Raw genomic sequence first — 21,501 nt, forward strand, 5'->3', positions numbered from 1 at the left:
TGTTACGACAGGAACAGAGCTGTAGTTTATTTCTGCTCTTTGTTATTTTCAAGATTACAGCCAAATTTCGTGATATAATTTGTAAACTTGATTTTGCAAATCGTAAGAGTTTCAGGCCTGCATCAGGGTAGTCAAAGCTAGTTAAAGACTAAAGTGAAGAGATAAATTCACATAACATAAAATATCCTTTATTCAATAGGACAGCTCAGTTCCCTACTTTCCTTCTATTTAGTTAAAAGAAATGGTTATGGTCGGTGAGCACCGTATTGTAAGAGATCATTCGACATTTTTTAAGTATGTGGGACCAAAGATTAACACCATAACTGTTCGGACCAAAAAGAAGCAATTCCAATTTCATGACTGAATGTAAAAATATGTCGAGGGCACGTTTTGTCCCAATCTTTTTCAAATCCAGAGGCACTGATCCTCCTTTTTTCCTCCACTAATCACATTCTGTCAGGGACTTGACTCTGGACCAATCCTGTAAGCTCAGAGGCGGGACTTCAAGCGTCGCTCCTCTCAAACTATAAATACCACCTCCTGCGACCTCGGATAATATAGTCATACGACACTCAAGACGGAAACACAGTCTTCCCGGAAAAATAAACACAAAAGGTAACGTACGAGCGATTATTGTTAGTATTGTGTTTTTCTTTATTCGATGTTGATAGTCATTAGCGATATGGTCTACTTTGATTCCTAAGTCGTTAAAAACGTTAAAATACAGTTAGACCAGTGTCAATCGTCATCCAATTGACAACAAAACGGCGCGCGCGCTATAGCAAGTTGGCTAACTGTTAGCTCCCTTTGAGGTTCTCTATACAAACTTGGCTCACCAAGAAACCCGTGATATTGTTATTGAACATACAATCAAGGTTTGATTCTCTCACATGGCGGTGTATCAAATTGCTTATGTGGCAACTGTGTCTTAACGTAACGTTAAACCATTGTGGTGGCTAGCTGGCGCCATTTTGCAGCCGTCCATGCTAGCTTTAAATTTGCTTGCTAACGAGAGCAAAGAAACGTGTGTGTCCCCTGTAGCTTAATGGTGGCGGTGCTTTGTATAGGCTTGTTTATTAAATTACAACCGACGGTGTGTCGACAGAAGTACCTCGTCTGCATTTTAAGCAGCGTCCCACTGACAAATGGCCAATGCCGCTAATTTAACATTTGCTTTGTATGTGTTTGTGGATATATCGAAAGTTAAAATGTCAGAAAATGGTTTATATTCTTTAATGAGGACGGGGATCGTAACTGAGTGTCGGTGGTAAAGCTGCCACAGTGTATGCTTAACTAAAGCTGTAATTCTGTTTATTAAAGAGATTACCGAGATTCGCTTTTTATGAAATGGAAGTCGTTTGTCTCTATTGTTGTATTTTTTAAATTTATTTATTTAATTTATTTTTTTTTAGACCCGCAGGTAAAGTATGGCTCGTACCAAGCAGACCGCTCGTAAATCCACCGGAGGAAAGGCGCCGAGGAAGCAGCTGGCCACCAAAGCTGCCAGGAAAAGCGCGCCATCCACCGGCGGAGTGAAGAAGCCCCACAGATACAGGTGCAGACATACCTCCATTATCTCTGGCAAACTATTCTTTTTTTTTTTCTTTTTCCGGGGTCAAGCATGCCGGTTTATTACAGTGAATCTCAAATTCCAGCTCTGCCTTTTTTGGTGTGTTTTTCCCTTTCAGCTGTGATTTGAAATGCTCCAAAAAAAGGCTAAATGTGTGTGGTTTGTCATTGCCTTTGCAGGCCGGGTACTGTTGCTCTTCGTGAGATCCGTAGGTACCAGAAGTCCACCGAGCTGCTCATCAGGAAGCTGCCTTTCCAGCGTCTCGTCAGGGAAATTGCCCAGGATTTCAAGACGGATCTGCGTTTCCAGAGTGCGGCTATTGGCGCCCTGCAGGTGCGGCAGACAGTCTTTTCACACACGCAATAAGGGGGTTACTTGGTTTCACAAGTTATGTTTTTCCGTCTGGTTTGTTTAAAAAATTGTCTTTCTTCTCCCCGTGTAGGAAGCCAGTGAGGCATACTTGGTCGGATTGTTTGAGGACACCAACCTGTGCGCTATTCACGCAAAGAGGGTTACCATCATGCCCAAGGACATTCAGCTGGCCAGGCGAATTAGAGGAGAGCGCGCATAAATGATTTGGATTTTGTCTTTTTAGTGGGGGGTGGGTCGGGCTGACTGGGGTTTGTTTTGTAAATCTTGAACTGTTACCAGCATGTGTGCCACCTAATTTGTCATCTGTAGTTTCAGGCATGTTTTTATTTTGTACTTAATTTGTCATTTCACTCTTGACTTTCTCTCCAACTGTCCTGTTCATTGTAGAGTAGAGCTTCACATCTGTTCATCCTGAAAAACAAAATATTCCACTGCCTTTCTCAGGTTTGCAATCTGTTTTAGAATCTGTACCTTTTAATCCTGTGTGTGCATGTCATAGGATTTCTTGTTGTGCTGTAAATAAACTTTCCGCTACCTCAAATTCTTGGCCTAATGTTTTGTTGTTGTTTTTTTTCCCTACATAAATGTTTATCAAGATCTCAGTACACACCAATATTTTCAGTAAATGTGATACATATAAAGGTAGCAGAGGCTGAGATGTTCTGTAGCATGAAGTTAACATCCTCCTCCAGTGCAACCTCACAGAATCTGCCCCTGATAGAGGTGGCACAGACAGCATCAATTGTAATTTCCTCCACTTGCCAAAATTGCCCATGAGTACATGTTGTTAGACAAATACTTCTGAGAAATGTAAGGCAGTTTTATGCAAATTCCAACAGACCAAGTTCAGTGACTCAAATCAAGGCATTTTAATCCACATGTTCAAACACAGACTTGAGGCAGTGTATGGTTTCCATAATTTGCTTAAAAAAAAAAAATCCATGTTTCCATGAACTGGATGGCTTCGCTTCACCTTCAGTGAAATCAGAGCAATGAGTTGGTGACAGCCAACACTACTACAGACATTTCATAATAAATACAGCCTAAAATATATACATTGAGTCCCAGATTTGTCAACTTTATTTATTTTCCTCCTCCTCATCATCATCATCTGAAAGAAAGCCCGGTAAATGCTTCAACAGATGTTGATTCAACTGTGCATCGATGTCCGTCTCCTCTCTCAGCGCACACCACAGAAGAAGTCCGATGCCAAACAGGCTGATGGGGAGCACCTTCCACCAGGGCCGCTGATGCTGACTGCCCAAGGAGCGATCGACTTTCCAGACTTTGTGACTGGCTTTGCTGGCGGAGAATTTGATCGGCTCATCGTTCACCTCTTTATCGACATCTGTGGACTTAGCTGACCTCTGAGAGCTCAGTGGTAGTGACCGCACGCTGTTCAGTCTGCTCACAAAGAAGAAGAAAAATCAGTTGAGATTGACTGAATAACTGACTGGAAAGTAACTTTCCACATTTACTGAAATGCTGTTCTTACATATGTAATAATTATGTGCTTGTACTTGTGCTTGTAATGTTTGTATTTTGGGGACTTGACTTTCCACATTTAGATTTCACGTACGAAACGTAAGTTTATTCAAATTTGACAAATTACCTACTTGCTACTTCACAATGTAATAACTCAATAATAATCTAATTTAGAATTAACGGGCCATTTTTTGGAGTAGCAGATATATGGGCCTCAAATATTTTTTATACTATTTTTCACCTACATTTTAATTTCTGTCCTCTATAGTTGATCAGGATGTGGACAGGACGATTATTTAACATGATCGAAGTTCTAAATTTAAGTCTTGGAAGAAGTTACTCATGATGTAATTTATCTGAAGTCACTGTCAGTGCACCAACTCCACAATGTGTCATCTAGTGACACACTAACTTCCACGAAAAACTCTGGTAACACTCTGCAAATAGAACTTAATATAACCGGATTTCAAAATTTATGACTCTACTTGTGTCTACAGGGTCAGGATTGTACTACTGTGGAAACCACAGTTTTGCTAACACAGCTATTAAAAATATGTACAAGTATTCAGAGTGACATCAAAGGTTAAAATTAGTATTAGCTGACACAATCTGTGGGTTACAGATTTGGGTGTAACACATATTCCAGATAGAATCGTTGTCCTATCACACCACTCTTGTAGATTGAGCGTGGTTTCTGTTAGCTTACCACAGATTTACACACTCACCTCACGGTCGAAGGTGCGCTGTGAATAAATACCCCTCGACTGAAAGCAGCGCGTGTCAGACCCGTCAAAACTCGTCCTACTGTTGTGGTCATCTCGGACAACTGCTCATCTTAGGCTACACGACGTTCGGTCAAAGAAACACAAGTGTTTTTTCATTATCAAACGCACCTTGGCTAGGTCATGTAACACATCATTGTGCAACCTTGAATTCCTTCCGATGCCTGTTGAACGCTGGCTCGGACCGTTCCACTAAAACGTAGAGGAAAGTCTGAAATCACTTCCGCAGAATTCCGCAAAATAAATGTCTTTTATTTATTTTCCAGCATAGCTTACATGTTTTGACATAACAATCTTACCTAAAGGTCCATTAAAGGGCCGTTCTGAATCTTTCGATTATACGATCTTTATTAGTATATAATGGTAGAGTTTGTCCAGTTGTAACGAAAAAATGTAGATGTTGAAATTTCTATTTTTTCCAGGCTACTAAATGGACCTTGAAGTGAAATTGTTTTGTCAAATAATGTTACCAAGGTCAAAAACGAACTCAACAAAGTCCTCCATTAAATCCGCTGCCTACAATTGTGTCTTTTCATGCTTCGAGGGTCTTTGAAGGGGCCACACTAGTGGACCAATTACAAAACGACGAGCGATATCCGTCCAATCACGCTTCGCCCTGGCGACATCACTTCCTGGTTGCGTTCCCATGCTTGTTGTGTGTTTCCTGAAGAACGGCACGTTTTTTCGCAGTTCAGTTAAGTAAGTTAGTATTTAAGACCAGTGTGATAAAAGGAATGTTTAGTTCGTGATTAAGTTTTAGTCTTTACAGCATTTTTATATGGTGGTCGTAGAAAGCATAGTGCCCAGCGTAACATTTGTGTTCTGGACAGTGAAAAACTGTTCATTTATTCAGTGAAATCAAACATATTCCTCTATTTAATCATACCCCCAGGCAATAGTAGGATAAAGTTAGGGATTTTCATGAAATTGTACATTTATTATTATTGTATTCATATTCAGCTGTTAAGCAAATTACGTCAATATGTTCGTGTATTTCTCCATGTCAGTGTCATGAGATGTTTAATACAGCAGATGGGAAAAACAAGCATTCATCCTTCTCAGTCTCTGAGGCTTATAGTCTGTCTGTTTATTACAGCATACAGAATGTCTGTGTATGTTGTCTTTAATAAAGTGTCCATGTTTTTGTTTATAGGAGTAAATTACCTCATGGCCAAAGACAAATCTTTGAAACCAGATGCAAACCCACCCAAAAAGAAGAAGAGGACTTCACTAGCAAACAAGGATCATGTGGAAGAAATGATGGATGGTAAAGTCCAAAAGAAAAGGAAGAAGATGGAAGTGGAGGTGAGTAGCACAGTCTCTTGTACCCATGCCTGTTTTTTAGATGACACAACCTGAAAATGCAGAAAAAGAATGAATAATGAACATTTTATTTCATCCAGGAGCCTCCGGTACAGATTCCTCCTGTAATATTCACGGCAGGTGATAAAAAACAGAAAAAAGACAAGAAACACAAGAAGAAACAAATGACAGAGCAAACACAGATGACAAAGCAAACTGAGGTAAGGATGTTAGCTGTAAAAACTCAACATAGAAGTTTTCATAACAACTGGAGTGCTTGCTTTTACGTTGTCCATGAAAAAACTGTATTTACACTCACGGTACAGACATGTTATCTATGATCTGTGTGAGATATCAGCTGCAGTTGGTGTTTATCTGAGGGAAGTGTTACAGTTTTTGGAGCAATTTTAGAGCTCAAATGTGTGGACTGGCGTGGTCGGTCACATGTTGCATGGGTGCATGTGCTTGCAGCTGGTACGTAGACAGATTTTCCTGAGGCTGCCCTTTGTAACTTGGCACCTCTGCTTTTCTGCTGGAGAAGAAGCCTCACTTTATCCTGAAAGGTCTCCCCAAGGAAGCTGTAGATGAGTGGGTTGAGGCAGCTGTTCGAAAATGCCGCCAGCCTGACAGCGTGACCTGTCAGGGGGTAGTCCTGCCACAGTGTGCCGCCGTCCGCGTGGCCTCGTAGAAGGTGAACACTTACAAACACGTTCTCCGGGAGCCAGCAGAGGAAGAAGACTAACACAGCTGCCGAGATCATCCGCAGGGCTTTCTGCCTGCGAGGTCTCTGCCGTGGGCTGCCTTGCACCCTCTGACTCCGCTGCAGCACCTGTGCTATCCTCCAGTAGCACAGACCCAAGACGCAGAAAGGCAGCAAGAAACCCAGCATCACCTCCAGCCACTGAATCTGGGTCACGTTGGCGAAGCAGAAAGTGAGCTCTCCAGCGTGCTGCCTTTGAGCTATAGCGAAAGGCAGCACGGTGAACAAAGACGAGGACACCCAGATAAGGCAGCAGCTGAGGCGCGCCTGCAGCATGCTGCGCTCCATGAAGCCGGTCAGTGCGACAAACCGGTCGAAGCTCATCCAGGTTAAGAAGAAGACGCTGCTGTACATGTTGACCTGCTGGAAGAGGTTCATGAAGGTGCAGAGGCCAGCAATGTCGTAGTAGCCCTGCTTCAGGTTGAACACCTCGATCAGAGAGTCAGCCACGAGGACGAGGTCAGCCACAGCTAGGTTCACGAAGTAGAGGTCTGGGGCTGTTAAGCGGCCCCTGTGGTTCAGATTGACCACTAAGATGAGGATGTTCCCAATGAGGCCGAGAGGGAACAGGAATATAGCATAGAGGCTGGAGAGAAGGAGGCTAATGATATAACGCCGATAGCTCTCTGAAGCCTCCTGCAGAAAACCAGAGATGACTGCCATCTGTGAGGCATTTAGCTGAGCAGTCAGGTTACGCTCAGTGATGACTCTGTAGTCCGCATACATGGTCATGTCCGTATTCCACTCTTGTGTTGATCTTGTGTTAAGTTGCCATAGTTGTTAGTTTTCCATAGGTTTTTAGCCTCTGTGGTGTCTGTGGTGCCATCTGTTTCCTCTGTCTGCACTGAGGTCTTCTTAGATGTACGATGGAACTGATGGCCACTCTAGACAGAAAGGAGAAGTGCAGTAAGTCAGCAGCTTGTTTTCAGCTTCTCAAGACTTATCTTTAGTTTTAAAGAAGGAAAAAGAAGGCTATAAAGTGATGATGCGTCCTTCTTTTGAGTCGTCTAGTTCATCGCAAGGATGCAAAATTGTAATAGTGCAAGTGTCACTGGTTCAAGCCGAGCTGGGACCTTTGTTGCATGTTGAGCCTGTTTTCTCTCTCTGTCCCCTCGTGTCCTGATATCTCTCTGCTGTCCACGATCAAAGCCATAAAATGTACAAAAAAGTGAAAAGTAAAAGACACTGCAAGTCATTTAGCTCTGAAATGACGTCAGTTGTGACACATACTTGGACATTGATGTAAAATAGCTGAAACTCACCTTAAACTTCAGTTTCCTTGCACTGCATTGCGGTCCTCCTCACCCTCCACGCCCTTATGGTGCTGACTATGAAAGCAGGTGTCACAGTAAGTGTAGGGATGTGTTGTGGTGCCACCCACCACTTATAGCTTGACACACAAACGCACGATGGAGGCGTGTGAGCACACACACACAATTATCTTTTTAACATGAAACAGCCATAGCTTCACGTCACTTTATTAATAATATAGTAATATAGTATTGAACATCTACCATATGTTTTTATATGGAAGTTATTAATGTTATTGCATTAATAATTGGGTCAAGTTTTCAACACAGACACTGAAGAGTGAACGTGACTATCATTGTAGAATGTTACAATATATAAATACGGGAGTCAGGGGACTCTTTGCAAAGGCAGAATAACAGTATATTTACACAAAACAAGATGCAGGACAGGCGTGGATAGTCTCCCTTCATGTTTTCCAGTTTCAGATTCCTTAAAACACAAAAAGGCGGTTTATTTAGCTGCACTTTGGCTTTTGGTTTTGGTTTCCAGGCGCCTGTTTGACACTGTATGTTAATGGTGTAACGCATTGCATTCTGCATTCAGTGAACGTGCAATTTCACTTTAAGCAGAGACATATTAGATCCATTACTTTTAAGTACCGCTCCTATGATTTAACACAGTGTGAATGAGGTCTGGCTTTTCACATGACGCCAGCATCTTATGTAACTCGGCTCCTGTATTAATTTTCCTACTGGTCCCTGGTTTTGTGCCACTCTGTGTTGGCACCAATACAATACATGTAATCCATGCAGGTCAGTTATTCCTAGAACTGGTGCCCATCACTTTCTTGAAAGGAGTCGGAAAGTTCACAGAGTGTCACTTGTCTGGCTCGTGTTGGATCTTTAACAGCTTTAAAAGTAATGACGTGAAGAATATTGACACCGTTGGACTAAACTTAGAATCTCATTTTTATTTTCCTTGACTAAATGTTTCCCATGCGGCATTCTGGGAATTACAGAGGTTTTTCCAGGCATTTCGTCTAAACTAGCTTTTGTGCAAATCATGTTAACAACTGGAGTCTGTTTCCCAAGAAAAGAGGTGTGTCCAAAAGCAGGTTCAACATATATAAACTAGCACATACTACCAAGGGTTATTCCTTTTTTAACTGTCTTATTCATAGTTGTACAGTTATTATAGTAACAGTAAGGATTGCACCGACATGTTACACAATTCTCAGCAAAATATTTATTTTTTGTAAAAGTGCAAAAAAAAAATGAAATTTGAAAAATAGTTTTGCAAACTTTCAGTCACAGGAGACACTAAAAAGGAGAATGCATGAATGTAAAAACATTTTCATTGTCGCTTCAGAATAAAATAAACAGCAAAAGCATTGAGAGGATATGTCTCATATGTCAGATCTCCAGAGTCTTTAGTTTGGTGCATCGGAAGAGTTCTGTTCTTATAGAAGAGAGAGTTTTTGTCCTCTATGACTCGATGTCCTGCAGCGTGTCTGTGATCTCGATGTGGGGGGCTATGATGTTCCTGTTGGGCTGCGTGCGCCCAGGATTTCGACAGCAGTCCCTCAGCTGCCTGAACACTCTGTGGAGACTCTCTCGACAGGGCCTGTGCATGAACAGCACGAGCAGCAGGCTGGCGCTGCTCCCTGAGAAGAACACAAACTCGGCCACGCTCAGGAAGGCTCGCTCATGGTTCAACACCTCCCTCCCCAGCTGTGCTCCCCTCACCAGCACCACGCTGTAGAAGAGCTGGCAGAAAAACATAACCCCGGTGACTGTCAGGTACACAGGACCCTCTTCGGAGCCGGAGAGGAATCGTCCTTTAGATTTCCACTGCCGGACGCAGCCGCTTACCAAAAGTCCCAGCTGGAGGATGTAGGGAATCATAAAAATCAGGCACAATCGAGCAGCTGCATACGAAACACCGGCGCTGACTAGATCCATAAAACAATCGTTCTCTTCCTGCAGACCGTCATGGGGTCCACGAAGCCCAGCCAGCAGCAGAGAAATCAGGACAGAAGTCAGGACCACCAGGGCCACACAGACCCCGTGCCTCCTCAGCAGGGAGTGGGATGGAGGATCCAGAGTTAGGACATAGGCCATCAGCACTAAGACCAAGAGGCCGCACAGAGAGGTTGCGTTGATGGTGAAGGAGAGAGCGGCGCAGCCCAAACCTGTGCTACGCAGGTAGTGAGGTCTGTGGGCCACAGCATGCAGGGAGAGGAGCAGGAGCAGCAGCTGGATGCCACAAAAGGCCCAGAGCAGGCAGTCGAGCCAGGCCAGCCGCCTCTGGGCTCTGTAGGTCTGGATGAAGCTGTAGAGCAGGAAGCAGCCTGCAATGAAGCCCAGCCCAGCCAAGACAGCGTAGACATGGTTCGCTCTGGAGGTTATGTCATTGGCTGCAATTATATCCAACTGAATACTGGAGGAGATTGCTGAAGTGGAGGTGTCCATGACGGTGGAACTGGTAGAAAATGGAGGTGTGGTGTTCAGGCTTTGATTCGTCTGGAAATGAGAAGAGAAAACACCCTCTGATGAGATCAACAGCAACATCACTCTCCACTGTTCTGTCAAGCGTTTCCTCTCAGCGGGAGATGAACCGCGAGCTACTGAACTGTCAGAGTTTAGATAAGTATTCACCACCGGGTGTCTGTAAATCAGCTGCTCTGTTAGCACGCAAAAACGAGTGGAAATCGAGTGTAATAGATTGTTTGAGTCAATCAACTCAATTTTCTCAGCTGTTTTTAATGCACGTTAAAGTGATTATTGCTCAGCCTGTGAATCATTAAATGGGTTTTCCACAGGAACGAACTCTTACAACACAAGCTGCATTTCCTTCCTAAATGAACTCACAGTTGAGCTAAAATTTGAACTTACAGGGAAGTCATCGCTATAGATCTCTAAATATATAGACATCACTGACTGGATTTGATAGAAAAATGTTTTCTTTCCAAAATCTCGTCTGTAACCACACGTCCCTGTTGGCCAGCCTTTGTCTGTTCCTCTGTGAAGAACTGCCTGCTCAGTGAAAACACATGTTTCCACTTACCATCTTCTGCTTTTGTCAACCGCTCTTCTTCTGTTTTGGTTTTACCAGCTCGACTCAAAGCTCTCAAAATGATGCTCGTTGCATGGATCCCTCACTGTGAAGGACTTTTATATTTCTGTGGGCGATGTGCCGCCAGCATACTTTCAGAGTGACTTCGTGGCCATGTGATCAAAATCTCCCCTCCCTCCTTTTTTTTTTTCATCACCGTGCAGACCGAGGTCTGTTAAATCAGAGAGCATACTGAATCCCTTGTTTAACTTCCCCTGAGAGTGAAACGCAGTCTTTAAGTTGTGCCGTAGTTACTGGCTGCAGAAGTAAAATGGCTTTAATTTGGTTGGCTGTAGAGTAAGCTTGGGGAGAGAGATAGTGAATTTCACCCTGCTTTTTCTTTTTCTCTGTGGTTGCATTGGCTCCGAGTTTCCCCCTCCTGAAACCGAAATACACTTTTTATTTTGATTCAAAATTCACTCACATAACACCTGTTTTTTTGCGTCTCCTCTGTGTGATTTGACAAAAAACTTGAAAACTGAACAGGTAGTTATTTTTAAACAGTGCAACCTTGCATGAGTGCACTCCAATGCAATGCCGAGGGGATGTTGCACACCGCAGTAAACTTCACCACACAGTGAAAATGCCTATGATGCTGACCTCATAAGGCTGTAGATACAGGAAGCGTCACTCTGAGCTACAGCTGAACAGGAAGTGATCAAAACCCAAATAAGTGCATTTATCTTTCCTATGTCTTTATGCAGTAGAGCAGCAAAACATCAGACTTTATTTTCCAAGAAGGATCAGCTCTGCACTGACCCAGAAAACTGTAAAATACTAAAAAAATTGGCAGGAAATGGCCGTGAATGTACACAAATTGAAACAATTGTTGCAACATTTTTCTTATCTTTCGATCAGTCAGTGTGAGTTATTTAGGGAGAACGGTTTCACACCAACACAGAAAATGATAAGAGTCTACAAAGGAAGGTCTGTTGATCCAGATAACTCCCATTGTTTTGTTTTGGTGTGACAGATTTCAGATCCGCCCTGTCGCCCAGAGGGGTCACATAAGCTGGGAGGAGAGGAGGACTTGAGCCCTGAGGAGGTGCGGGTCCTGGAGAGGAAGATGAAGAAGATCCTGAAAAAGGAAGAGAAAAAGAGGCTTAAATCAGAGGGAGTGACGGAGAAAACGGAAGCATCTGAACCCACTGCTCCTCAGCAGGCCTTGGACTACCTCACCTGGTAAGAGCCACCCTTATTTAGTACTGCACATCCCTCCTGCTATGATGTCATCACCTCTCACGAAAGAAACCAAACGTCCAAAGTCTGGTCGCCCGTGTTTGTATCCACAGCACCAGGAATCAGGAGTTGACAGCTCAAAAACACTGCACATATGCAATATTTGCATTTACTTGTCAGATATTTAAGCTGTGATGTGGATTCAGGGGACAAAATGTTCCACTGGCCCCAGTCCACAAATCCCTGCGTCCATTCTCTGTACTCCCTGTCGTATCCATCTGTGATGAGGCGGATGGCTGCAGAGTCAGAGAGCTTTTGCACATAGCAGTTATCTGATTCGATTGCAAAGTCTGCAGTGTCGAGGCTGGAGAGGAAGGGAGCCAGGATTGTTACCTGCAGACCACCCTGTCGGGCTCACAGCCCTGTATCCTCACATTCTGTGCTCGGTTGGTGACCCTGTCCCTCTGCCTATAGTTTCTCTTTGTTTTGCTGTGTTGAGGACACTTCTGGACGTCAACCTTTGGGCAGTGGGTGAGCAGCCCCCCAGCCAATAACAGCGTGCAGTTTGTGAAGTCAGGACTCTATAAAAACAATGAAATTATATGTCTCTCCTTTAAAGAGCTGCAGGTCTGTTTGACTGAGGGTGTGGCAAAGCTACACACACACACACACACACACACACACAGCACAACGGCTGCATTCACACAAAGTCCAGTAATGTGGCTCCTTCCCGCAGACTTGTGTTTATCTGTGCTGTAGAACGTAACCACCATGAAGCAGTCAGTAAATAATGTTGTATATTTATTTCTGACTCGCTGCTTTGTTCTCGCTAGCGTTGCTCCTTCTCTTCATTCACTCTCGAGCTTGCTCGACCACTGCTGCGCTCTCTCGCTCACCAACTTTGAATGGTCTGTTTACAAAGAGCAACCGACAAATACGACATAGTGTGCCTTTAAGGGTGTTGCTGATGGCACTAAATATGATGAATTTCCCTTTCAGTTCACAGTAAAAATACACAGAAACATGTAAACGGGAACAGAAACACAAACTGAGCACAAATTGAACGATGCAATTCAATACAGCCTCCAAAACAAACGAGGTGGATCTTATAATGTTGTATTCTTTGTTGAAAATGTGTCAGAGGTGTCGGTTGGTTGTTGAAAGGGAAGTCCTACTGATGTGCACATGAAGTTGACTTTACGGTCATAAGGCCGGCCTGTCAAAACAGTCCTCTGTGGCTCTGCACAAGCTCCCCAAAGTCTGAGAATATAACCCTGATGATGTCATCAGAGTCACCTCAGCTCGGGTCAAAGCTGAAAGCCTCTGTAATAAACTCTGGCCCCTGAGTTTGAAAGATGTTTGTGTTCACCAGGCAGGTAGGGTCTCGTGAAAGATGCTGTCAAATGGCGCTATGGGAAAAAAATCTAACTTTATTTGTATAGCACCTTTCATGCGTAGCAATGTAACACAAAGTGCTTTACATAATAAGTATATATAATATGTATGTGGCAGGACAAAATACGTTGATCCCTATAAAGCAACCCAGCAAACGGTGGTATCAAAAATGCAGATCTTTCTTACAATTCCTCACAATTTCTTTTTAATTATTTATTCTCATCTCTCTCTCGGCTTTTTGTAGTAGTTAACATGTTATACCACAGCCCACACCTGCGGCTCACACTGGTTTTGTATTTGCAGCTGGGCTGAAAACCGCGCAGAATGGAAGTTCCAGAAGACCAGGCAGACATGGTTACTGCAGCACATGTTTCACTCTGAAAAGGTGACATTACACAACTTACGTGAGCTTTTGGTGATGTGGGGCTTTTTTGTTCTTCCTCAGCTGAGGTCTAGCGTGAGGAAGATGTTGACCTCAGACCTATGTCTTCCTGTTTGCTTAGTTTGTGAGTTACACCCACTCTCTAATCTCCATTCAGATAGAATAATGACACGTTCTCTGGGGCTGTGTTTATAGTGTGGTCGAGCTGTTACACTTTAGTGGAAGATGAATCTAAAGTTCACCACATTTTTGTGGGTCTTGCAGTGTCAATCTTTATGATCTGCCCTTAAACAGATTTACATATGCTCATTTTTTCCTCCCCTTTGCAATTACATTGTTTTAGAAGTACAGTAAAATATATATTTACTCCCAATAACTACCATTTATTTACTGAATTGCTCATTTATTAGACAATAATTATGTGTAAACCACTGGACAGACAAAAGTATTCAAGCAACATGATCTTTTAAAAAACTCATCAGATTCCAGATGAGAAGTTCTCCGTGCTGCTGCAGTACCTGGAGGGGCTTCGTGGAGGAGCCAGAGACACCACAGTGCAGAAGGCCATGGTCCTGGTGGAGGAGTCAGGACAAGCGCCTGAGGACAGCGCTGCCCAGCAGAGGGCGCACAGAGCCAGAGAAGTTATCCAGCTGCTCTCCTGAGCTCATCACCGACCATGGAGGAGAGACGTGAGGTCCAGCAGGAGAAGACTGGGACATGTTTGTTGATCAGTGGACTGGATTATTGCCCTGGTCTCAAGCGGGGACTGAAACAAGTTTTTTTGGAGGGGTCTTTTGTGGAAAGGACCACCATGATCAAATTGCCAGTATTGCTCACATTTGTTAATTTTAATGCATCTATGTTACTTTTTCTTCTCCATCTCTTTACATTACTGTTGTTGCCGGGTAGTAATCAGCCACCAACACCATTTTATAAAATTGAATCTTCCATGTTTTTTATTCCATGTCAGCGTACATTAGCATCTTACGCAACAGCAGCTGCTTTCACTACTTTTATTTTATTAGACCGGGAATGTAAAGAATTCAGAGGACAGACTGCAGTTTCACCTTTATGAACAGACGAGGAGATGTAAATCCCCAAAGATGATACAGAAAGCTGAGGGACTGCTGGAGTTAGACGTCTCAGGAATGTTTGTAGTCGAGACACGTTTGCACACGTCCAAGCTCATAATCTGTGAAGTCACTGATGAGAATAAATTTTCTCATCCGTTCAAGACATGAGCATGATGAGCATGTTTTGGTTTGACGACTAACTTGTCACAATAACTCCTTCCAGCTCAGTAGTTCATGTTCCATACCAGTGTGTTTGAGACCTGTGTTTATTCTGATCTCCTCTGAGCAAAAAACGATGTTGGTGCTGGTCCAGGCTGCAGGACCAGGGGAGAATGTAGGACCCCTGCACTACAAGAGCACATGCTTTCACCCTTAACTCAGTTTAACTTTTCAGGAAGGAAGCTGAGTCTCTACATGTAGGTGAGGGTTTTGACATCACTTCCTGGATTTAGAAAAATACCCCAAATACATTTTAAAAGTTACTCTCATTGTATCAAGCCACACAAATTACACAATAAGCTTATGTTGAAATAGTTTCCATCACTTTTGGTCTGAAAAACACCAGATATTTAATACAGCGCTTTATGTTCTGTCCATTTTATAAATCCAGTCATACTCTTTGTAAATATTTTCTGATAGCGGCTTCTGCCTGGCACGAGGCATCCACTTCAGGAAGTGGGAGGGGGAAAACCTGGTTTGAGGTTTGAGTCCTCACCTGTAACTGTTTATACTGACTCAATCTTCTCTTGTAAAAAGTCTGTAAACGTGCTGAAAACTCAGATTTTGGAACATGAACACATTAAACTTTTTCTACCCTCTCAAAACTTTCCACACTCTCTAAAAGCCATCTTTTAATTTCTCAATATGTTGCTTTTTGACATAATTTAATTCATTAACAAGACGATCCTTTCTGACCAATGTCCTGGAGAGTGTCGGAACTCCATCTTAAAAAAGGTCCACAAAAGTCTGGCAAGTTTGTCATCCACAAATGAGTCAGAATTAACCTTTGGTGCTGTCAGCAGTGATGGAAATACTGTCCAGCAAGAGTCTGAGTCCCTCACGTTGACTAATAAAATATTTAGACACACAAACGGTGAAGGCGAGTCTTGAAGATTTTCAATGCAGATCAAAAAGGCCGTTGTCTCCCCTCAGGTGTTGATCCTTAACTGTCACGCTCACTGTGCTTTTTGCTTCATCTACAACATAAAACAAATAAATTGTACATAAAAATCATGTTAAATTCAATATACAACTTAAACGAGCGAAGTGAGCCTAGTTGTGTTCACTTACTTTGCTTTGAATCAAAAGGAATATTGTGCTGTGTGAGGAGAGCTCGCAGTCTCTCAATCTCCTCCCTCTGTTTTTGGAAATCCTGTAAGAAAAAAAAAATATGAAGAGAATATAACAACTGTCCCACATTTTAAGCAGTATTCAAACATTTTTCTGGAGGCAATCATTTGGAAGAGCGCATACATACACACACCTCTGTACATTTCTGTAAAGAGTTGTGAGTTTCTGTATCAGCTGCGGCTTCTGGCGGCTTTATCTTCACTTTTTGGCTCTTCAGGAGACCCGCATCCTCAAAAATATCCCTCAAAAGATTGTTGTATCCCTGCAGCAGACATACACTGTGTGTTAGTGGATAAGAACATTAGATAAATAACTAATACTGTGATAAAAACAGTAAAAGACTAGCTTATAAACAGGACTGAGCTTTGAAATGTAAATTACTGTATAATTTTCAATGCAAGTGGAACAAAGGGCTATATGTTAAAATCACCCTGGGAACCCTGAGTATACCTGCTCAGTGATAAGACCTTCATAGCGAGCCTGCTCAGCTTCATCCCATTCGCTCTGCAGGTTCTCACTCAGAGTCGGGTACACTTAAAAAGAGCACACAAATTTTAAGAAATCACTGGTAATACGGACTTACACTGCTGTCTTGTGCTGTCAGATTTTGCCTTACCTAAAAGAGAATGTGGGTGGCAAACAAGCGGGGTCTCAAAGGTTAGTGAATACACACAAGTACTGGGCTCTGAGACTTGAGCGAGCTTGCTGCTTGCACTGCATGTAAGAATCACCTGCAGAAACATGACAAGAAACAAGTTACACGACACATTTTCTAGCAGCCATAGTGCCGACTTCACTGTGACGATGATTTGAGTTGACTGGATATGAACTGCTTGCTGTTTAAGTTTCATTCATTATCTTATAAAGCGTCTCCTACATTGGTCCAGTGTTTAAGAAGAGACTCAGACACTGACAGAAGCCAATGGGCTCTCCTACACGTTGTTAAATGACCACCAGGATGTGTTTAAACATTTAAAGCCCCTCTAACCTTTGTTTCCCTGTTTCTGGTTCCACAAGCATCCCCGTCTCTCATCCACATGCCCGTGAAAGTGTTGTTTGCTATTTCCCACTCCTGCCAGATCCTGTTAGAAACACACAAAAGGCTGCTCTTGAAACAAACCCCCACTTGGCTCATTGACAGTCATTCACATAGTGATGTTTGCAGTAAAGGTGACTGTGGGTAGTGTAAGGTAAATTCAATGTGTGTTACCCCAGTATCCCACTGTAGGCATTCCATCTAAAAGACTGCTCATGTTGGGTGATGTTGTGAAATGGACAGAATTCATATTTGTACCTGCAAAATGACCAGACACAAACAATCTGTTATGTTATTGTTTTCCAGATAATCTGATGTTACATGCATGAATCGAACAATTAGCATCCAAAACAAGTCATGTAGAGAGCCAGCAGTAATGGGGAATGAAAATACAAATGTGGTACCCTAAAATACTCACATTGACTCTGTTAAACTGAAGCATTTTCCAGCAAGCTGATGAAGATGTGCAGGGCCTTGCAGGAGACATTAGTGTTGATATGATGAGAGTTCAGTGATTGGTTGATCAACAACATATCCCTAGACCACATCTACCACTTAACTACCACTGTCCCTCACCACATTTTACACAATGTAAAAGATTAGATAAAATTAGGCTTTAAATTATGTCAAACTATTTTACCAGACACTGGAAACGGGGTCACTTTAGGTTGCAGTCTGCTTCCTTGAGCCAAAAAGGGATTGTTCATCCTGAACAGAGAAATACAATCTGAAAGGGGCTAATGTCGCCAAGGTGCAAACTGTGACAGATATGTTTTATCTTAACTTACCCAAATGTGTTTGGCTCCTCCACTATCTTCATTTTACCGGCGAATCCTTGGTTTACTGTGTGAAAAACGAGTCGACATATGGCTCAATTCACATTCACGACTACAACACAATGTGGCGTATCTGGTTTGGTATAAATGGTATAAAACAAAATGCACACAAATGCACATGAGCACTCACTGAAAAGAGACACACCGACCATCCACAGCCTTAATACATGGTGTATTTTACGGTTATAGAAGCAGTACATGACTGATTTTAGAGTGACTGAACTATGGCATTCCGCTATTTTCTACTTTCTGGTTACATTTCCGGCTTTTTTGGTCGTTCGTCAGGTGACAGCTCACGTGATCAAAACAAGATGTGCGCCTGCGCGTGTGGCTTGGGCTACGACGTGGTTTCCGCGATACAAACTAGCGAAAGCCAAGTGAACTGTATCTTAAACAATATAAAAAGCCGTGAAAACGTGTCAAGAGGGACTAATACTAATTGTATGTTAATAATTTAACTTTTGAATTGTGCTAGCGCAGATAAACGTTAGTTTTTTCGAGATAAATTCTTCAGACATGCTGGTGTCAGTGGGATAGCTAGTTGGCTAATGTCAAAGTAAAGAACGTAAACATATGCTGGTTTGTTTTAATGCAGGCTGTAATCTGGCAGTAGCTAACTAGCTCTCTACAGGTTGCATCATGGGACGAAAGAAAAGCGACAAGTTTGTTCGTCCTGGCAACAAGGGCAAAGAAAAACGGCATAGAATGAAGGGGAAATCCTTAGAGGCCTTTACAGAAGAAATGCACACTGCTTTTGAAGGTAAAATGCACTGAACATGTGTAATCCAAAAATGCCTTTCAGCTGTGAAACAGCCTCATATTTAGTCATCATGTGGCCCACAGGACCAAGCTCTAACAAAGAGCAGTGTTTCTGTTTAAAATGCTAAAATAAGTATTCTTGAAGTGTCATCTAAAGTCAAAGTACACGATTTAAATGACATTTCTGTTTATCAGTATGGGGCCACAACACCTTGGTGTACTAACCTCTTGAGGCTCTAAATTAATGGGTGAAATAATGTTGGCTGTTCATGTTCTTTCAGATGTTTCCAGTTGAATCTCCCCACCTCTGTTAACTTATGGCAAACATAAAAAATAAAAATAAAACCCCTAAAAGTGTAAGTAACTTGTACCTGAGCAAGATTGTTTACACTGACAACACTTTGTCCTCTGTCACCATGTTTTTCAGCAAGTCTTCACCTCGAGGAGGGAGCAGAGGCCCCTCAGGTGAAACTGCCTTGTCCACTTGCCATGTGGGAGTTGGGTCACTGTGATCCTAAGCGTTGTACTGGCAGAAAGCTGGTACGAAAGGGCTTTGTGCGCAACCTGCGCCTCAATCAGAGATTTAATGGACTCATACTTAGTCCAATGGGCACAAAGTATGTGACACCAGCAGACAGGTGTGTACAGTTGTTTCCTCCTTACAGAATACATCACTGGTAGCCTTCAAAGTATGCATTTTTATTATTATAACACATAATGATGATTCTTAAGTCAAACCATAAACTTTTGCCGACAGTTCACCCAGTCATTATTTCTAAGATTGGTCAGTTGATTATTTAATCTGTAATGGGTTTTTTTTTCCCTCTAATAGATTTCTTATTGTGATCAAATGATAATGAAAAATTTGTCATGAAACAACCTTTTGTGTGTACAGAGAGATTGTGGCTCAGAGTGGATTAGCAGTGATCGACTGTTCCTGGGCCAAGCTGGAGGAGACTCCCTTCAACAAGATGGTCGGAACTCATCCCAGGTTACTGCCGTACCTCGTAGCTGCAAACCCCGTCAACTACGGCAAGCCTTGCAAATTGTCTTGTGTTGAGGCTTTTGCGGCCACATTCTGTATTGTAGGTAAGGCTTTAGCTGTAGTTATTCAGGAATTCTGCACTGTATTATCTTCCTGACTGCTTTTTGTGTCCTTATACAATATGCGTATCTGATTTTGCAGGTTTTGAAGAACTGGCATTGCTGTTGTTGAAGAAATTCAAGTGGGGGACAGTGTTCCTGGATCTCAATAAAGATCTACTGAACCGCTATGCTGCTTGCCAGTCAGAGGAGGAACTGCTCTCTGTAGAAAAGGATTTTCTCATGTCTAAACCAGAGGAGGAGGAGTTTGGTAAAAATGGGGCAGAAATAAACTGGGGTCGTATCCAGTGTTTTCCCTCCATATTTGTGTAGCAGAGGTGGATGGGGTCGTTTGGGTTTTAGTCCCACATCTGTCCTTATTTTAGTCTCGGTTTGGCTTCATGTACAACTTGTAGCCCTAAAATAGGTCAGATTTATTAAACTTTATTATGGTGAAAGCTCTCCTTCAAAATGCCACAATCATGAGTAATTTTAGGGAAACTTGACTAAAATATAATCATTTCATTGTATTTCATAGTTGTTCCAATATACTGAGTTTTCTTTCTGTAGCGACTCGCCTTGTTAAACTGTTATGGGGGGAGACGCTAGTCTCATACTTATTTTCAGGATGTGAATATGAGGAATATGATTCATCAAAAAAAAAAAAAAAAAAGTCACTGAAAGTCGTGCTGTCTGACTCATAATTCCAGGCAGCTTTCTCCAGAACTTAAACATTAATGTGAACATTCTGTGCATTGTTTCCTGGACTGATTCATTTAATTCTATTTGAATCGCTGAACAAATCAGAGATGTGGGTAGTGGTTCAGAAGCCTGGAACCAGGCTAATTGTTTCCAGCATCTCTGGAAATTTGCCCTATACAGAGGAAAGGGTATGTTTTGTTGCTCAGTTATGACATCTATTGCTGAACTAATTTTATTAACAAAAGCTATTGTCTGTCTCATTCACAGATCCGTTTGATGTTAACTCAGGAGTAGAATGTAGGAATCTCAACAGACATCAGTGGTAAGAAATTTATAACTTCAGAGTGAGATAGTCCCTCAGACACACTGTTTGCAATTCTTGCAGTCATGCATATATCGAGAAATGAATTATCAGTGCTGTTCCAGTCATGTTATTGTTGACAGCTGGCCCATTTTTAGAATCAGTATTTTTCATATCTTATGTCGGCTTTTATATTTGCAACAGAAAGTGACCTGCCATCGGCTAAAATTCCAAAACCAATGAACCATTATCACTTGGAAAATACCAAATTTTCTTCAAACATATCTGTACACCCCCAGTTCGCTTTCCATGAGTATGTTTACTAATTTCATCCAACTGTCATTTCCGTGTTTAGTGCACCTGAAGATGATGATTCTAGTGAGGGTGCAGACACCTCAGAGGATGATGATGATGATGATGATGATGAAGCAGAAGATGAAAAAGCGGAGAGTGACACTGAGTCAAGAACTGATCATCATGAAGAGGAGGAGGCTGAATCAAATTCATTACAATAAAGTGTATTTCAACTATGGATTCTTTTACTACATGGACTGGCAAAACTTTTTCCACATGTATGACTAATACATAAACTGATGGCGTTTTTGGCGTTACCAAGTTTGTACAAGTATTCAGATAATAAATTTTTACAACAAATTGTATGTTGGTTTTTTTTTTTATGTAAACAGACTTAATACATGTATATTTTCGATCATCGTTTAATTTAAGTGTCTTTTGGGATACAGGGTTTTCTCGTTTTTACTTTGATCCA

General features: G+C 42.2%; 5 protein-coding genes and 1 pseudogene across 5 annotated transcripts; 3 read left to right on the plus strand and 3 right to left on the minus strand.

Moving 5' to 3' along the window:
* Positions 1-540: 540 nt before the first annotated feature.
* Positions 541-2,483, plus strand: h3f3d (H3 histone, family 3D). Its single transcript, XM_076759037.1, has 4 exons — positions 541-615; positions 1,413-1,555; positions 1,750-1,903; positions 2,013-2,483. The coding sequence occupies exons 2-4, from the start codon at positions 1,428-1,430 to the stop codon at positions 2,139-2,141; spliced, it is 411 nt and encodes a 136-aa protein (XP_076615152.1). The 5' UTR covers positions 541-615; positions 1,413-1,427; the 3' UTR covers positions 2,142-2,483.
* Positions 2,484-2,796: 313 nt separating this feature from the next.
* uqcc4 (ubiquinol-cytochrome c reductase complex assembly factor 4) lies at positions 2,797-4,360 on the minus strand. The gene is made up of 2 exons (XM_076760222.1): positions 4,153-4,360; positions 2,797-3,346 (listed from the first exon to the last, which is right to left on the minus strand). Exons 1-2 carry the CDS (start codon positions 4,242-4,244, stop codon positions 3,022-3,024), a joined length of 417 nt encoding a protein of 138 aa, XP_076616337.1. The 5' UTR covers positions 4,245-4,360; the 3' UTR covers positions 2,797-3,021.
* Positions 4,361-4,836: 476 nt separating this feature from the next.
* On the plus strand, positions 4,837-14,430 carry chlsn (cholesin). The gene is made up of 6 exons (XM_076759820.1): positions 4,837-4,908; positions 5,363-5,514; positions 5,613-5,732; positions 11,610-11,818; positions 13,514-13,595; positions 14,075-14,430. Exons 2-6 carry the CDS (start codon positions 5,377-5,379, stop codon positions 14,252-14,254), a joined length of 729 nt encoding a protein of 242 aa, XP_076615935.1. The 5' UTR covers positions 4,837-4,908; positions 5,363-5,376; the 3' UTR covers positions 14,255-14,430.
* On the minus strand, positions 5,843-7,003 carry LOC143338925 (G-protein coupled estrogen receptor 1 pseudogene; annotated as a pseudogene).
* Positions 14,431-15,493: 1,063 nt separating the features above from the next.
* On the minus strand, positions 15,494-18,173 carry gnptg (N-acetylglucosamine-1-phosphate transferase subunit gamma). The gene is made up of 11 exons (XM_076759819.1): positions 18,018-18,173; positions 17,840-17,894; positions 17,692-17,759; positions 17,470-17,524; positions 17,226-17,309; positions 17,004-17,097; positions 16,632-16,746; positions 16,466-16,548; positions 16,149-16,277; positions 15,956-16,037; positions 15,494-15,861 (listed from the first exon to the last, which is right to left on the minus strand). Exons 1-11 carry the CDS (start codon positions 18,085-18,087, stop codon positions 15,782-15,784), a joined length of 915 nt encoding a protein of 304 aa, XP_076615934.1. The 5' UTR covers positions 18,088-18,173; the 3' UTR covers positions 15,494-15,781.
* Positions 18,174-18,190: 17 nt separating this feature from the next.
* tsr3 (TSR3 ribosome maturation factor) lies at positions 18,191-21,380 on the plus strand. The gene is made up of 6 exons (XM_076759821.1): positions 18,191-18,647; positions 19,074-19,284; positions 19,542-19,735; positions 19,833-20,000; positions 20,699-20,753; positions 21,088-21,380. Exons 1-6 carry the CDS (start codon positions 18,527-18,529, stop codon positions 21,245-21,247), a joined length of 909 nt encoding a protein of 302 aa, XP_076615936.1. The 5' UTR covers positions 18,191-18,526; the 3' UTR covers positions 21,248-21,380.
* Positions 21,381-21,501: the final 121 nt, after the last annotated feature.

This window comes from Chaetodon auriga, chromosome 20 (genome assembly GCF_051107435.1).
Source record: "Chaetodon auriga isolate fChaAug3 chromosome 20, fChaAug3.hap1, whole genome shotgun sequence".
NCBI lineage: Eukaryota > Metazoa > Chordata > Actinopteri > Chaetodontiformes > Chaetodontidae > Chaetodon > Chaetodon auriga.

Bases quoted from the DNA above. Each gene is read 5' to 3' on its own strand.
- h3f3d (XM_076759037.1), top strand. From the start codon at position 1,428: ATGGCTCGTACCAAGCAGACCGCTCGTAAATCCACCGGAGGAAAGGCG. The intron at 1,556-1,749 runs GTGCAGACATAC...TTGCCTTTGCAG, and splicing joins AAGAAGCCCCACAGATACAG to GCCGGGTACTGTTGCTCTTC. The intron at 1,904-2,012 runs GTGCGGCAGACA...CTCCCCGTGTAG, and splicing joins CGGCTATTGGCGCCCTGCAG to GAAGCCAGTGAGGCATACTT.
- uqcc4 (XM_076760222.1), bottom strand. From the start codon at position 4,244: ATGACCACAACAGTAGGACGAGTTTTGACGGGTCTGACACGCGCTGCT. The intron at 3,347-4,152 runs GTGAGTGTGTAA...CTTTGTGAGCAG, and splicing joins AGCGCACCTTCGACCGTGAG to ACTGAACAGCGTGCGGTCAC.
- chlsn (XM_076759820.1), top strand. From the start codon at position 5,377: ATGGCCAAAGACAAATCTTTGAAACCAGATGCAAACCCACCCAAAAAG. The intron at 11,819-13,513 runs GTAAGAGCCACC...TTGTATTTGCAG, and splicing joins GCCTTGGACTACCTCACCTG to CTGGGCTGAAAACCGCGCAG. The intron at 13,596-14,074 runs GTGACATTACAC...AAAACTCATCAG, and splicing joins ACATGTTTCACTCTGAAAAG to ATTCCAGATGAGAAGTTCTC.
- gnptg (XM_076759819.1), bottom strand. From the start codon at position 18,087: ATGTACTGCTTCTATAACCGTAAAATACACCATGTATTAAGGCTGTGG. The intron at 17,098-17,225 runs GTAACACACATT...TGTTTCTAACAG, and splicing joins GCCTACAGTGGGATACTGGG to GATCTGGCAGGAGTGGGAAA. The intron at 15,862-15,955 runs GTAAGTGAACAC...TTTATGTTGTAG, and splicing joins TCCTTTTGATTCAAAGCAAA to ATGAAGCAAAAAGCACAGTG.
- tsr3 (XM_076759821.1), top strand. From the start codon at position 18,527: ATGGGACGAAAGAAAAGCGACAAGTTTGTTCGTCCTGGCAACAAGGGC. The intron at 19,285-19,541 runs GTGTGTACAGTT...TTGTGTGTACAG, and splicing joins TATGTGACACCAGCAGACAG to AGAGATTGTGGCTCAGAGTG. The intron at 19,736-19,832 runs GTAAGGCTTTAG...CTGATTTTGCAG, and splicing joins GGCCACATTCTGTATTGTAG to GTTTTGAAGAACTGGCATTG.